The 16,829-nt window shown below is 50.6% G+C and overlaps 1 protein-coding gene across 1 annotated transcript in view; it reads left to right on the forward strand.

Annotated features, from left to right (window-relative positions):
• The window catches only part of LOC140396855 (acyl-coenzyme A thioesterase 1-like), a 47,787-nt gene extending 33,988 nt beyond the window's left edge, over positions 1-13,799 (forward strand). The window contains exon 3 of the mRNA XM_072485637.1: positions 12,561-13,799. Within this exon, the coding sequence (XP_072341738.1) occupies positions 12,561-13,130 (570 nt within the window). The 3' untranslated portion in view covers positions 13,131-13,799. The remainder of the gene's footprint in view (positions 1-12,560) is intronic.
• The last annotated feature ends 3,030 nt before the right edge of the window (positions 13,800-16,829 follow it).

The raw sequence follows: 16,829 nt of genomic DNA on the forward strand, positions 1-16,829 counted from the left end.
GTGGTGCACAGGGCGCACCTCACAAAGTCAAGGATGAGCCAGCTGTTTGAGGGTGTGGAGTATAATTGCGAGTGGTGTGGTAGGGACCCAGCCAACCATGTACATATGTTCTGGTCTTGGCCGAAGTGGGGAGGTTTCTGAAGGTCAAATTTTAGCACCAATTCGGCGGTTCTGTGCATAAATGAGAAGTCCAGTCCCCTGGAAGCCATATTTCGGGTGTCAGCCCGGCCGGAGCTGGTGTTGTGATGGGTTCCACGAGTTGGGGTTTGTTCATTCTGCATTTTGGAGAGATAGTTACCATCGACTGTTAAAGGGGGAAGCGGGGATTTGGGGGGGCTTCTCTTGTGTAGGGGTTTAATAGGTTGGCTGTGTCCTGTGTTATTGTAAAATGTAAACTATTGAAAATTAGATTAAAACAAAATAAACAAAAACCACAAGCCCCCAACCTCTTCTGATACCGAGCTCGTGGGCCGGGTGCAGCCTCGTCCGGCGGTCCCTGGCGGGCACAGTGAGCTTGTGGGCCGGGTGCAGCCTCGTGCGGCGGTCCCTTGGGTCGCTAGCGGGCACAGGGAGCTCCTGGGCCGGGTGCAGCCTCCTCCGGCGGTCCCCCCGACCGGTCTTCCGACACACCCCGCCTTCCTAATTTTTCCCACTTACCGTGTCTCTCCACCCCCCCCCCCAAACAACCCAGCCCCGCAGGCCCCTCAATTCAATGTGAAGAAATCAATGATTAGTTTCCACCTCCGGGTGAACGCCTCCTCCGAATCCCGTAAAGCGAACTTGACCTTCTCTATCGCAGGAATTCTGCCAGGTCACTCACCCATACACCACCTTAGGCAGCTCCGAGTCCCGCCAGCACAACAAACTCCGTCTCTGGGCTATCGGGGGGGCAAAGGCCAATACACCGGCCTCTTTCCCCACCTGGACTCTCAGTTCTTCCGACACACCGAATACCTCCGGACTCGGGGCCACCCCCACAACCAAAATCTGGCACATAACACCCGAGAACCCCTGCCAGAACCACCTCAGCTTTGGACACGCTCAAAACATGTGGAAGTGATTCTTAGGACTCCCCGCACACCGCCCATACCTATACTCAATCCCTGCAAAGAACTGACTCATCCTCACAACTGTCATATGGGCCATATGTACCACTTTAAACTGGACGAGGCTTAGCTCGCACACAACGAGGACGCGCAGGGCCTCATTCCAGGTCCCAACCTGCACCTTCCACCAAGCTCCTCACATTTATGCTTTATCTCCTCCACTGGAGTGCACTTACTCTCCATCAGCTCACTGTAGATGTCCAACACCCTCCCCTCCTCAATATTATCCTCCGATAACAGTTTGTCCTTCAACACCGGAGGCGGCAACCCCCAGAACAAAGAACAAAGAAATGTACAGCACAGGAACAGGCCCTTCGGCCCTCCAAGCCCGTGCCGACCATGCTGCCCAACTAAACTACAATCTTCTACACTTCCTGGGTCCGTATCCCTCTATTCCCATCCTATTCATGTATTTGTCAAGATGCCCCTTAAATGTCACTATCGTCCCTGCTTCCACCACCTCCTCTGGTAGCGAGTTCCAGGCACCCACTACCCTCTGTGTAAAAAACTAGCCTCGTACATCTACTCTAAACCTTGCCCCTCTCACCTTAAACCTATGCCCCCTAGTAATTGACCCCTCTACCCTGGGGAAAAGCCTCTGACTATCCACTCTGTCTATGAGAGGACGGCACCTCTCTCCACAAAATCCCTCGCCTACAGGTACCTACCTAAAATCATTCCTCTTTGACAACTGATATATCTCCTCCAACTCCTCCAGTCCTGCAAACTTACCCCCCAATAAACAAGTCCCTAAAGTACTCCCCACCTGCCACCACTCCTGGAACCTCGCATCCAGCCTGCCAGCACAAACCTATAGTTATCACATATCGGCGCCCACGATGGATTGGATTGGATTTGTTTATTGTCACATGTACCGAGGTACAGCGAAAAATATTTTTCTGCGAGCAGCTCAACTGATCATTCAGTACATGAAAATAAAACAAAATACATAATAGGCCAACACAAGGTATACAATGTAACTACATAACACCGGCATCGGGTGAAGCATACATGGGTGTGGTGTTAATCAGGTCAGTCCATAAGAGGGTTGTTTAGGAATCTGGGGCGTCATTCTCCGACCCCCTGCCGGGTTGGAGAATGGCCGGGGGCTACCGTGAATCCCGCCCCCGCCGGTTGCCGAAGTCTCCGGTACCGGATATTCGGCGGGGGCGGGAATCGGGCCGCGCCGGTTGGTGGGCCACCCCGCTCGATTCTCCGGCCCAAATGGGCCGAAGTCCCGCCGATAAATTGCCTGTCCCGCCGGCGTGGATTAAACCACCTTTTGAACAGCGGGACAAGGCGGCGTGGGCGGGCTCCGTGGTCCTGGGGGGGGCGCGGGGCGATCTGGCCCCGGGGGGTGCCCCCACGGTGGCCTGGCCCGCGATCGGGGCCCACCGATCCACGGGCGGGCCTGAGCCGTGGGGGCACTCTTTCCCTTCCGCCTCTGCCACGGTCTCCACCATGGCGGAGGCGGAAGAGACTCCCTCCACTGTGCATGCGCCGCCCCGAGATGCCATTTCTGCGCCAGCTGGCGGGGCAACAAAGGCCGTTTCCGCCAGCTGGCAGGGCGGAAATTCCTCCGGCGTCGGCCTAGCCCCTCAATGTTGGGGCTCGGCCCCCAAAGATGCGGAGCATTCCGCACCTTTGGGGCGGCGCGATGCCCGTCTGATTGGCGCCGTTTTGGGCGCCAGTCGGCGGACATCGCGCCGTTTCGGGAGAATTTCGCCCCTGGTAACAACGGGGAAGAAGAAGAAGAATGACATGCCCTCAAACCATAGATGCTGCCTACACTGGCTCCACACCCGCAACGCCGAAACCACTACTGAGCTCACGGAGTACCGGACCGGCGAAAATGGAAGGGGTCCAACAACTTTGCCAACAAACATGTTCCCCTACACGATGCCGCCTCCATCCGCCCCCACGCTCCCCCCTTCTCCACCACCCATTTCCTCACCATTGCAATGTTGGCTGCCCAATAATAATTCATGAGCATTGGCAATGCCAGCAGCCCCCCCTCCTTCTCCAGGAAATCCCTCCTCACCCCCTAGAAGTACTTCCCACCCACACAAACCCCCAAATTATCCCGTTCACCTTCCTGAAAAAGGACTTGAGATCAAAGGTGAGAGGTTCTGGAAAATGATCAAGAGCCTGGGCAGCTGTGCCATTTTCACTGTCTGCACGCACTTAGCCAGTGACAGCAACAACACATCCCACCTCTTGAAATCCGCCTTCATCCCCTCCACCTGTCTGCCAGATTCAATGTTTGCAATTGGGCCCAGCTCCACGCTACCTGGATTCCTAAATACTGGAAACTTGTCCCCACCACCGGGAATGACAATACCCCTAACCTCCTCTCCTCTCTTGCAGCATAGATCGGGAACATCTCACTCTTCCCCTGTTCAATTTGTACCCCGAAAACTGGCCAAATTCTCTGAAGATCTCCATGATCCTTTCAAAGCTGCCCACCAGGTCCGACATATATAGCAACAGGTCGTCCGCATACATCGAACTCTGTGCTCAGCGCTCCTCTTCTCAATACCCTTGTAACCCCTCGGATCCCTGAGTGCCATTGCCAATGGCTCTATCGCGAAGGTGAAAAGCAACAGGGAGAGCAGGCACCCCTGCCGTGTCCCCTGATTTAGCCCGAAGTACCCCAAACTCGCCCTGTTCATAGAAACATAGAAAATAGAAGCAGGAGGAGTATATTTGGCCCTTCGAGCCTGCTCCACCATCCATTATGATCATGGCTAAACATCAATTTCAATACCCTGATCCCGCCTCCCCCACATCCCTTTAGCCCCAAGAGCTATACATGATTCTTTCTTGAAATTACACAACATTTTGGCCTCAACTACTGTTATGGGCGAGGTGTGTTCAGAACCCCAAAATGTATCATGGAGTTCAACCAACCTCCCCCTTTAATGGATTTGTTGCTTTTCCGAGCACGCGGCTTTTTCCCTAGGTGTGGGGTTACAATTATGGACACTTGGGCTTTTGAACACAAAACACTGTTTATTCCATGAACTCAACTTAACATCTTAAATAAACATTGGATCTCTTAACACCCATTACTTCAAAGATAACTCAGAAAATATTGCAACAGTAAATAATTCCTTAAAATGTTCCTTCAAACTTCCAAGAGACTTAACACCTTTAAACAAAATCACATCAGGTTAAAGGTTTTACACTTATGAGTTTAAATCATCCAAATGATCCAGAGATAGTCTTTCATGGCAGATATCCAGTTTACTGCAAAACACAGACACACACCCAGCTATTTTTCAAAACTGAAACTAAACCTGCAAAACTAAACTGCAAAATGGCTGACCTGAACTCAGCCCCACCCACTCTCTGACATCACTGTTTTCTTAAAGGTACATTGCTTAAACATCCATGTCTTAAAAGTACTCTCACATGACACTACTTAAATCAGCACCCAAACATGGGCTTGAATCCTGGACCCTCAGATTAAATGTCTGATGCTCTACTGCTGAAGTTACTAAGGCCAAACGCTTGTCAGCGCACCCGCCATCGGTGTCCTGTACAGCAGCCGAACCCACTCCATGAACCCCTGACCAAACCCGAACCTACCCAACACCTCCAACAAATATGTTCAGTCCACCCTATCAAAGGCCTTCTCCGCATCCATTGCCGCTACTACTTCCACCTCCTGCCCCTCCAAGGACATAATTTTTTTTTTAAACGCATTTTATTCAAACTTGTACCAAAGTAGGTTACAGCAAATAAACACCCCGGGAAACATTCTTCCCAACAATCAACTATACATTTTTTACAGATTTTCCTCCTTTTTCACCCCCTCCCCACCCGGCGCGACGAACAGCTCTTCAAACGCGGTCACAAACATCCTCCACCTTTCCTCGAACTCCCCTGTTCAGCCGCTTAACTCATACTTTATCTACTCTAACCGCAGGAGGTTGTACAGGTCACCCAACCAAGCCGCTACCCCTGGAGGCGATGCCGACCGTCACTCCAGCAAAATTTGTCGCCGTGCAATCAGAGAGGCGAAGGCCATGACATCGGCCTTCCTCCTCTCCATGAGCTCCGGCTTCTCTGAAACCCCAAATATCGCCACCAAAGGGTCCAGGTCCACTCTCTCCTCCACTATCCTGGCTAAGACCACGAACACTCCCGCCCAAAATCTTCCCAATTTTTCACAACCCCAAAACATGTGCGCATGATTCGCTGCCCCCCCCCCCCCACCTCTCACACTCAGGCTCATCCTTGCACAAGAGGAGGTCCCGTTTACCCTTCGCAGTGCCTCACTCCACATTCCACAATTGATCTCCGTTCCCAACTCCGCTTCCCATTTCTCCTTGATCTTCACCACCCTGCTCCCCCAGCCACTTATATATAACCCCAATTCTTCCCTCCCCTCCCACATCCAGAAGCAGCAGTTGCTCCAGCAGTGCGTATCCCAGCAATCTAGGGAACCCCTTCCAGACTTTTCGTGCAAAGTTCCTAACCTGGGGCTTCCGGGTGCGGCGATGACCAGCTGAGTCGCACGTTTCGGCAGCTCCCTGTGAAACGGACTTTTGGGCTCTTGATAGGAGCCCCAACGGCAATTTTAACGGCTAAAAACACCGTGCGGTAAACCAGGAGGGTGTTCCCCCTGGACACGGATGGAAAAAGGAGAGGAAAGTGGCCGGATTGCAGCGGATCCTTTGGAACAACGGCAAGGAAGGCAAGCAAAAACCAAGATGGCGTCGGAAGGTGGCAGTTTCATATGGGGCCCTGAACAACAAGAGTTCTTGAAATGCTGCGTGGAGGAGATAAAAAAGGAAATGAAGAAAGAGTTGTTGGCCCCGATACTACAGGCGATCGAAGGGCTAAAGGAGGAACAAAAGACTCAGGAGCAGGAGCTTCGGGTCGTGAAGGCGAAAGCAGCCGAGAATGAGAACGATATACAGGGCCTGGTGGTGAAGTCGGAGATACAGGAGGCACACCAGAAACGATGTGTGGAGAGGTTGGAGGCACTGGAAAACAACGCAAGGAGGAACAACCTGAGGATTCTTGGCCTTCCTGAAGGTGTGGAGGGGGCGGACGTCGGGGCATATGTGAGCACGATGCTGCATTCGTTAATGGGAGCGGAGGCCCCGACGGGTCCGTTGGAGGTGGAGGGAGCGTACCGAGTTATGGTGCGAGGATCGAGAGCAGGAGAAACTCCCAGAGCCATAGTGGTGAGATTCCTCCGTTTTAAGGATAGAGAAATGGTCCTTAGATGGGCGAAGAAAACTCGGTGCAGTAAATGGGAGAACGCGGTGATCCGCGTTTATCAAGACTGGAGTGCGGAGGTGGCGAGAAGGAGGGCGAGCTTTAATCGGGCCAAGGCGGGTACTTCACAAAAGGAAGATAAAATTTGGAATGCTGCAACCGGCAAGACTGTGGGTCACATATCAAGGGAGGCACCACTACTTTGAGACGGCGGATGAAGCGTGGACTTTTATTGTAGAAGAAAAACTGGAATGAGTGGATTATGAAAAAGAATGTTTGGACAAAGTGGTGGGGCGAATGGGGGGGGCGAAGAGGGGTTTTATGTTCTAATCCTGCGGTATGGTAACTTTTCTTTCTCCCACAGGTGGTGATGGGGGGAGGTGGGGAGGGAGAGGAGATGGGGCATTGGCCATGGGAGGCGGGGCCGAGGGAGAGGCGCGGGCTTGGTTCCCGCGCTATGATAATTATGGCGGGAATAGAGAAGCAGGAAGGAGGGGGCGTCGCACGGTGCGAGCCGTGGTCACGGGGGGAAGCCGAGGTCAGCCAGAGTTTGCTGACTTCTGGGAGCAACATGGGGGGAGTAATTACGCTAGCGGGGGGTCTAGCGGGGGGGGGTGGGAGGGGGGAATTACTGGGTTGCTGCTGCTGGGGAAAGGGGGGAGTGGGTACGGGAGAGGATGGGCGGGGGGGCACCGCCTGGGGGAGATACAGCTGCGTGGGAACTGGGTGAGAAGCTGGAAAAAGATGATGGCTAACCGGCAAGGGGGGGGGGAGCCCCCCAACTCGGCTGATCACGTGGAACGTGAGAGGGCTCAACGGGCCGATAAAGAGGGCACGAGTACTCGCACACCTTAAGAAACTTAAAGCAGATGTGGTTATGTTACAGGAAACGCACCTGAAACTGATAGACCAGGTTAGGCTGCGTAAAGGATGGGTGGGGCAGGTGTTCCATTCGGGGCTGGATGCGAAAAACAGGGGGGTGGCTATATTAGTGGGGAAGCGGGTAATGTTCGAGGCAAAGACTATAGTGGTGGATAACGGGGGCAGATACGTGATGGTGAGTGGCAAATTACAGGGAGAGATGGTGGTTTTGGTAAACGTGTATGCCCCGAACTGGGATGATGCCAACTTTATGAGGCGAATGCTAGGACGCATCCCGGACCTAGAGACGGGAAAGCTGATAATGGGGGGAGACTTTAACACGGTGTTGGAACCAAGGCTGGATAGGTCGAAGTCCAGGACTGGTAGGAGGCCGGCAGCAGCCAAGGTGCTTAAGGATTTTATGGAGCAGATGGGAGGTGTGGACCCGTGGAGATTCAGTAGACCTAGGAGTAAGGAGTTCTCGTTTTTCTCCTGTGTCCATAAAGTCTATTCGCGCATAGACTTTTTTGTGTTGGGTAGGGCATTGATCCCGAAGGTGAGGGGAACGGAATATACGGCTATAGCCATTTCGGATCATGCCCCACACTGGGTAGACTTGGAGATAGGGGAGGAAACAGGAGGGCGCCCACCCTGGAGAATGGACATGGGACTATTGGCGGATGAGGGGGTGTGCCTAAGGGTGAGGGGATGTATTGAAAAGTACTTGGAACTCAATGACAATGGGGAGGTTCAGGTGGGAGTGGTCTGGGAGGCGTTGAAGGCGGTGGTTAGGGGGGAGCTGATATCAATAAGGGCACATAAAGGGAAGCAGGAGAGTAAGGAACGGGAGCGGTTGCTGCAAGAACTTTTGAGGGTGGACAGACAATATGCGGAAGCACCGGAGGAGGGACTGTACAGGGAAAGGCAAAGGCTGCATGTGGAATTTGACTTGCTGACTACAGGCACTGCAGAGGCACAATGGAGGAAGGCGCAGGGTGTACAGTATGAATATGGGGAGAAGGCGAGCAGATTGCTGGCACACCAATTGAGGAAAAGGGGAGCAGCGAGGGAAATAGGGGGAGTGAGGGATGAGGAAGGAGAGATGGAGCGGGGGGCGGAGAGAGTGAATGAAGTGTTCAAGACATTTTATAAAAAATTGTATGAAGCTCAACCCCCGGATGGGAGGGAGAGAATGATGGATTTTTTGGATCGGCTGGAAATTCCCAAGGTGAAAGAGCAGGAAAGGGTGGGACTGGGAGCACAGATCACGGTAGAAGAAGTGGTGAAAGGAATTAGGAACATGCAGACGGGAAAGGCCCCGGGACCGGACGGATTCCCAGTTGAATTTTACAGAAAGTATTTGGACTTGCTCGCCCCGGTACTGACGAGGACCTTTAACGAGGCAAAGGAAAGGGGACAACTGCCCCCGACTATGTCTGAAGCAACGATATCGCTTCTCTTCAAGAAGGAAAAGGATCCGCTACAATGCGGGTCCTACAGACCAATTTCCCTCCTAAATGTGGATGCCAAGGTCCTGGCCAAGGTAATGGCAATGAGAATAGAGGAATGTGTCCCGGGGGTCGTTCACGAGGACCAAACTGGGTTTGTGAAGGGGAGACAGCTGAACACGAATATACGGAGGCTGTTAGGGGTAATGATGATGGCCCCACCAGAGGGTGAAACGGAGATAGTAGTGGCGATGGATGCCGAGAAAGCATTTGATAGAGTGGAATGGGATTATCTGTGGGAGGTGTTGAGGAGATTTGGTTTTGGAGAGGGGTATGTTAGATGGGTGCAGCTGTTGTATAGGGCCCCAGTGGCGAGTGTGGTCACGAATGGACGGGGATCGGCATATTTTCGGCTCCATAGAGGGACAAGGCAGGGATGTCCTCTGTCCCCATTACTGTTTGCACTGGCGATTGAGCCCCTGGCGATAGCGCTGAGAGGTTCCAAGAGATGGAGGGGAATACTTAGGGGAGGAGAAGAACACCGGGTATCTTTATATGCGGATGATCTGCTACTATATGTGGCGGATCCGGCGGAGGGGATGCCAGAAATAATGCGGATACTTGGGGAGTTTGGGGATTTTTCAGGGTATAAATTGAACATGGGGAAGAGTGAGCTGTTTGTGGTGCATCCAGGGGAGCAGAGTAGAGAAATAGAAGACCTACCGTTGAGGAAGGTAACAAGAGACTTTCGTTACCTGGGGATCCAGATAGCTAAGAATTGGGGCACATTGCACAGGCTAAATTTAACGCGGTTGGTGGAACAGATGGAGGAAGATTTCAAGAGATGGGATATGGTAGCACTGTCAATGGCAGGGAGGGTGCAGGCGGTTAAGATGGTGGTCCTCCCGAGATTCCTCTTTGTGTTTCAGTGCCTCCCGGTGGTGATCACGAAGGCTTTTTTTAAAAGGATAGAAAAGAGCATCATGGGTTTTGTTTGGGCCGGGAAGACTCCGAGAGTGAGGAAGGGATTCTTACAGCGTAGTAGGGATAGGGGGGGGCTGGCATTACCGAGCCTAAGTGAGTATTATTGGGCCGCTAATATTTCAATGGTGAGTAAGTGGATGGGAGAGGAGGAGGGAGCGGCGTGGAAGAGATTAGAGAGGGCGTCCTGTAGGGGGACCAGCCTGCAGGCTATGGTGACAGCCCCATTGCCGTTCTCACCGAGGAACTACACCACGAGCCCGGTGGTGGTAGCTACACTGAAGATTTGGGGACAGTGGAGACGACATAGGGGAAAGACCGGAGCATTGGGGGGGTCCCCGATAAGAAACAACCATAGGTTTGCCCCAGGGGGAATGGGTGGGGGCTATGGAATGTGGCAAAGAGCAGGAATAACGCAACTGAAAGATCTATTTGTGGACGGGAAGTTCGCAAGTCTGGGAGCGCTGACCGAGAAATATGGGTTGCCCCAAGGGAATGCATTCAGGTACATGCAATTGAGGGCTTTTGCGAGGCAACAGGTGAGGGAATTCCCGCAGCTCCCGACACAAGAGGTGCAGGACAGAGTCATCTCAAAGAAATGGGTGGGGGATGGTAAGGTGTCGGATATATATAGGGAAATGAGGGACGAAGGGGAGACTATGGTGGACGAACTAAAAGGGAAATGGGAAGAAGAGCTAGGGGAGGAGATCGAGGAGGGGCTGTGGGCAGATGCCCTAAACAGGGTAAACTCGTCGTCCTCGTGCGCCAGGCTAAGCCTGATTCAGTTTAAGGTATTACACAGGGCACATATGACTGGAACACGGCTCAGTAAATTTTTTGGGGTGGAGGATAGGTGTGCGAGGTGCTCGAGAAGCCCAGCGAATCATACCCATATGTTTTGGTCATGCCCGGCACTACAGGGGTTTTGGGTGGGGGTGACAAAGGCGCTTTCAAAAGTAGTAGGAGTCCGGGTCGAACCAAGCTGGGGGTTGGCTATATTTGGGGTTGCACAAGAGCCGGGAGTGCAGGAGGCGAGAGAGGCCGATGTTTTGGCCTTTGCGTCCCTAGTAGCCCGGCGCAGGATATTGCTAATGTGGAAAGAAGCCAAGCCCCCGGGGGTGGAGACCTGGATAAATGATATGGCGGGGTTCATAAAGCTAGAGCGGATTAAGTTCGTCCTAAGGGGGTCGGCTCAAGGGTTCACCAGGCGGTGGCAACCGTTCGTCGAATATCTTGCGGAAAGATAGATGGGGGAAAAAAGAAGGCAGCAGCAGCAGCCCAGGACTTGGGGGGGGGGGGGGGACGGATGGGGGGGGGGGGGCGGGTATAGCCTGTGACAAGGCAGTTGCCAATTAGGGCTAGTTTTCATTTTTGTTATTTAATATTTATTTATTTGTTGTTTTTTGTTTATATAAAAAAGGTCATTATTATCTGTATTGTTATAATGTTGTGTAAAGGATGCACAATGTACTGTGTTGGTAGACCAAAAATTTTCAATAAAATATTTATTAAAAAAAAAAAAGTTCCTAACCTGTAGCTACCTGAACTCACTACCCCTCGGCAGCTCTACCCTCTCCCTTAGCTCCTCCAGACTGGCGAACCCTTCCTCCAAATATAAATCCCTCACCTTGACGAGCCCCACTTCCCTCCACCTCCTGTACACACTATCCATCCCCCTCGGCTCAAACCCATGATTCTTGCACAGCGGCGTTAGCACCGACATCCCTTCCACCCTAAAATGCCTCCTCAGCTGATTCCATATCTTCACCGTGGACTGCACCACTGGGCTCCCTGAACACCTACTCGGAGCCATTGGCAATGCTGCCGTCACCATAGCCCTCAAATTTAGACCCCTTACAAGATTCCTCCTCCATCCTAACCCACTCTATCCCTTCTCCTTCCCACCACTGCCGCACCTTGTCCACATTCGCCGCCCAATAATAATGAAGCAAGTTTGGCAACGCCAACCCCCCCTGCTGCCTCTGCCTCTGTAGCAGGGTCCTCCCCACCCTCGGCACCTTCCCCGCGCATACAAAGTCAGAGATGATTGTGTCCACTTTCCGAAAAAAGAGATGATTGTGTCCCCTTTGGTATAAAGATCAGGAGAGCCTGAAAGATAAACAAGAACCTCGGCAGAATATTCATTTTCACCACTTGGACCCTCCCCGCCAACGTTAAGTGCAGTGTATCCCCCTCTTAAGATCTTCCCTGGCCTTCTCCACCAGCTTCGTTAAGTTCCACTTATGGAGCCCCGTCCATTCCCTCGCTACCTGAATCTCCAAATACCTAAACCTTTCCCTCGCTACCGTAAATGGCATCCCCCCCTAAATTCGCCCGCTGTGCCAGCTCATTCACCGGGAATACCTCGCTTTTCCCTGCATTCAGCCTGTATCCCGAGAACCCTCCAAACCTCCCCAGCAGGCCCATAATCCTTCCCATACACTCCAACGGATCCGAAACATACAGCAGGAGGTCATCGGCATTGAGCGACACCCGATGCTCCCTCTGTCCCCTGCCACTCTGACGACCCCCTGAGAGCCATCGGCAACGGCTCTATGGCCAGCGCAAACAGCAGCGGCGACAGCAGGCACCCCTGCCTCGTACCCCTGTGTAAGTCAAAGCTTCGTGAGCTCATATCATTCGTCCTCACCCTCGCTCTTGGCGCCACATACAGCAACCGCACCCATGCCACAAATCTCGGCCCAAACCCAAACCTTCCCAAAAATTCGAACAAGTACCGCCACTCCACCCAATCAAATCGAAGTTCACCACCTTCTTGTAGATGGCGGCCTTTATCCGATTCTACCCGGCCCTCTACTTGGCAAACCCACATTAAAATCCTACAGCTTATTTTGCCTTTCAGGTACGTGCTCTTATACTCTATAGCTGTTCAGCTGTTGCCCTTTATGAATATTTCAGAAATGTCTTCCAGGTTAAAGGTCCTGGCATTGGAGCAATGGGAATTTCAAAAGGTGCAGATTTGGTGCTCTCGATGGCCTCCTTCCTACCAGATGTGCTGGCAGCTGTTGTTATCAATGGATGCACTACAAGCGCTATATTTGGGTTGTGCTTCAACAATAAACTGGTTTCTGCTGGTCTGGGTTACACTATCAGCCGAGTGCAGATTGCGGATTCAGGAGTTGCAGACATATTTGAGTTAGTAAATGAAGTTAACAAGGACTGTATGATGCCAATAGAAAATGCTGAGGGAACCATCCTGTTTGTTGTTGGGGAAGACGATAAGAACTGGAATAGCAGGTTCTTTGCTGCCGAGGCCATAAAAAGGTTGAAAGAACATGGCAAGGATAATTTTGAGATCCTCAGTTATCCAGGAGCTGGACATTTTCTGGATCCTCCATTTTTCCCCTTTTGCTATGCCTCTTACCACATGGTGGTAGGTATGCCTGCAAGGTGGGGAGGGAATGCCAAGGACCATTCATCTGCACAGGAAGACCTCTGGCCAAAGGTTCAGGAATTCCTCCAGAAAGTCCTAAATCAGTAAAGGGCAGCAAAGGGGAAACTGAGAAATTGCAGTACAATGGTAAACGTACTGGCAGAACGATGATGTTCATGTTACTATTTGAATAATATCTACCATTAGGTGTTCTAATTGCTTTGCCTAAATTCAGGGTGTTTCTGGGCACTGTTTTAATCTCAGCACGCAATTGCATTGGAGGCCTATCTGGCGAAAATTCAAATTGTAAGAGCAATGATTAATTTGCCTGCTTCGGTTTGAACATATCTTTGCATCATAATGACTGATGGCTAAACTCCAGTGCTGGTTAAATGTTAATCCGTGAGTTGTGCAACTGCCTGTGAATCACACCACCTTGGATCAAAATTGAAACTATCTATTTCTCATCTTTTCATTTTTGCAGATAGTGACCTGACCACTCCACTTCTGTAGGAAGGGAATGGGTCAAGACAAATAACGTATTCTGTTGGCAGTTTAAATGTGTCGCATTGACAATAATACTTATGAACGTTTCATTGACTGTAGAATTTAGATTCTGTGATCTTAATGCTGAATGTAAAAGTCAAATAAAACCTACAGCAAAGCCATATTAAATGTGAAGGTTCGTGTTTATCATGTTTCCTACTATCTCATGTCGATGTATTTCACCATTCTATGTCACTGATACTAAATAAATTGGCTTTACGTTGTGTGTAAGCTGAATCATCACAAGTTCTTAATCTTTAAAATTGCCTGGGAGTCATCTCAATATCATAAAGGCTTTTTAAACAGTTGTTAGCAGAGTCATTTTAATACGGAAAACCATCTGACAGCATACCTTGCGATTGGGTGGACATCTGTTGAAATATTCAGCATAACAGTTCATCAGTCATCATGCTGATGATACTGTGAGTGAACTAGCACTAATTTGTTAGACAGTGGATTTCGAAGAACTCAGTTCCACAGACATTCTTGAATTTAAAAGCAACGGTGTCAGTTTTTCATTGTGCTCAATATCCACCCGTGTAAAGATATAATGACATGTAAAAAGGTAAACTTATCACCTAGCCTCACAACACACACAAGCTAGCTTGCAAAGTTACAATCTCTGAAGTAGAGGAGGTCAACTTCTTTCCAAATTAAGTTTCAGTGGTAAAAGGCAGGAAAAATAGAGTTCACCGTTCAAGATTACTTCATTTATGTTAGTGGCTGAGGCAGATTTTCAATTAATGGTCCTGGTTTTCACTTAAAAACTGCTTTGGACGCTAAGGGCAATTTAGCATGGTAAATCCACCTAACCTGCACATCTTTGGACTGGGAGGAAACCCTCGCAGACACCTGGGGGAATGTGTGAACTCCACACGGAAAGTCACCCAAGGGTTGAATCGAACGCAGGTCCCTTGCACTGTGAGGCAGCAGTGCTAACTATTATTCCAACCCCACTGCCCATGTTGTAATAAAAATATTTGAAAATTGTGATTCTGCTCACATGATCGCTCTCTCTTAATTATGAGTTTTCCACAAAAGGTAATTGATTAGCTCAGGTCTCTTGGTTATTGTCTCTTGAACTAAGTGATTAGTTTCTTTAGTGTCTCGGCCATCACATCTGTACATACTATTCTCCCCTCTGATGACCTAGGAATAATAAGAATAATCGCTTATTGTCACAAGTAGGCTTCAAAGAAGTTACTGTGAAAAGCCCCTAGTCGCCACATTCCGGCGCCTGTTCGGGGAGGCTGGTACGGGAATTGAATGCGCGCTGCTGGCATTGTCCTGCATTGTTCTGTGCTAAACCAGCCCCATTTAACAATTTACATTTTAACAATATAACATGCCTTCTATACAGCCATCATCCCAATAGACTTTCTGTCTCTTTGTGAGAGCACAAATGATCAGAGGCAGTTGTAAGTTCATTTTTTATATGACCAAGTGAAATTCCATGGGCTGGATTCTCCACAGCCCCGTGCCGAAATCACGGCTGGCGCAGGGGCGGAGAATCCAGTTTCACGCTGCAATCGGGCCCGGCACCGGTCCGGCGATTCTCTGGGCACCGAGAATCGGCGTTGCCGCGGAGTATCCCACGCAACCAGGGGCCCGTTGCCAGAGGCCCACCCAACAATCCTCCACTCCCGTCCGGCTGAGTTCCCGACAGCATGGAACTAACCACATATTACCGGTCAGGATGCTGGGGTGGGCGAATCGGAAACCGGGGGGGGGGGGGGGGGGGGGGGCTTGTGGGTGGCGGGCGATTAAATGTGCAGGGTTAGATGCTCAGGCACGTGGACAATCGGGGAATTAATTTTTTTTGTCTGGCTCCGCAGTCCGAGTCTGCCAAGGAGCACAGCGCGGCCGCTGGAGGTCGCCGCCGTGCGCTTGCGCAGCCTCTGCCCCGGAAGTGCGGAGGCCCAAATCTGCAGCAAAACCTGGGAGATTCACTTTGGGTCCCTACTAGCCCCTGCATGGCTTAGAATTCGTTTAACTTTTTTATCGGAATTTCAGGAGTAAAACTCCACCGATTTTACGCCAGCGTGGAGACAAAGTCTCATTTTCTGAAAATCAAGCCCCATATGTTTGCCTTGACATGTCCTAATTCTACTCCACATTAGATACTTAAACTGGCCAAATTTTAATACCAGTTGTGTCCCATATAGTATGATCCCAGACCATAAGAGCATAAGACATAGGAGCGGAAGTAAGGCCATTCGGCCCATTGAGTCCACTCCACCATTCAATCATGGCTGATTTCAACTCCATTTACCCGCTCTCTCTCCATGGTCCTTAATTCCTCGAGAAATCAAGAATTTATCAACTTCTGTCTTAAAGACACTCAATGTCCCGGCCTCCACCGCCCTCTGTGGCAATGAATTCCACAGACCCACCACTCTCTGGCTGAAGAAATTTCTCCTCATCTCTGTTCTAAAGTAACTCCCTTTTATTCTAAGGCTGTGCCCCCAGGTCCTAGTCTCCCCTGCTAATGGAAACAACTTCCCCACGTCCACCCTATCTAAGCCATTCATTATCTTGTAAGTTTCTGTTAGACCTCCCCTCAACCTCCTAAACTCCAATGAATATAATCCCAGGATCCTCAGACGTTCATCATATGTTAGGTCTACCATTCCTGGGATCATCCGTGTGAATCTCGGCTGGGCCCGCTCCAGTGCCAGTATGTCCTTCCTGAGGTGTGAGGCCCAAAATTGCTCACAGTATTCTAAATGGGGCCTAACTAATGCTTTATAAAGCTTCAGAAGTACATCCCTGCTTTTATATTCCAAGCCTCTTGAGATAAATGACAACATTGCATTTGCTTTCTTAATTACGGACTCACCCTGCAAGTTTACCTTTAGAGAATCCTGGACTAGGACTCCCAAGTCCCTTTGCACTTCAGCATTATGAATTTTGTCACTGTTTAGAAAATAGTCCATGCCTCTATTCTTTTTTCCAAAGTGCAAGACCTCGCACTTGCCCACGTTGAATTTCATCAGCCATTTCTTGGACCACTCTCCTAAATTGTCTAAATCTTTCTGCAGACTCCCCACCTCCTCAATACTACCTGCCCCATCACCTATCTTTGTATCATCGTCAAACTTAGCCAGAATGCCCCCAGTCCCATCATCTAGATCGTTAATATATAAAGAGAACAGCTGTGGCCCCAACACTGAACCCTGCGGGACACCACTCGTCACCGGTTGCCATTCCGAAAAAGAACCTTTTGTCCCAACTCTCTGCCTTCTGCCTGACAGCCAATCA

This window comes from Scyliorhinus torazame, chromosome 2 (assembly GCF_047496885.1).
Source record: "Scyliorhinus torazame isolate Kashiwa2021f chromosome 2, sScyTor2.1, whole genome shotgun sequence".
NCBI classification, from domain to species: Eukaryota; Metazoa; Chordata; class Chondrichthyes; order Carcharhiniformes; family Scyliorhinidae; genus Scyliorhinus; species Scyliorhinus torazame.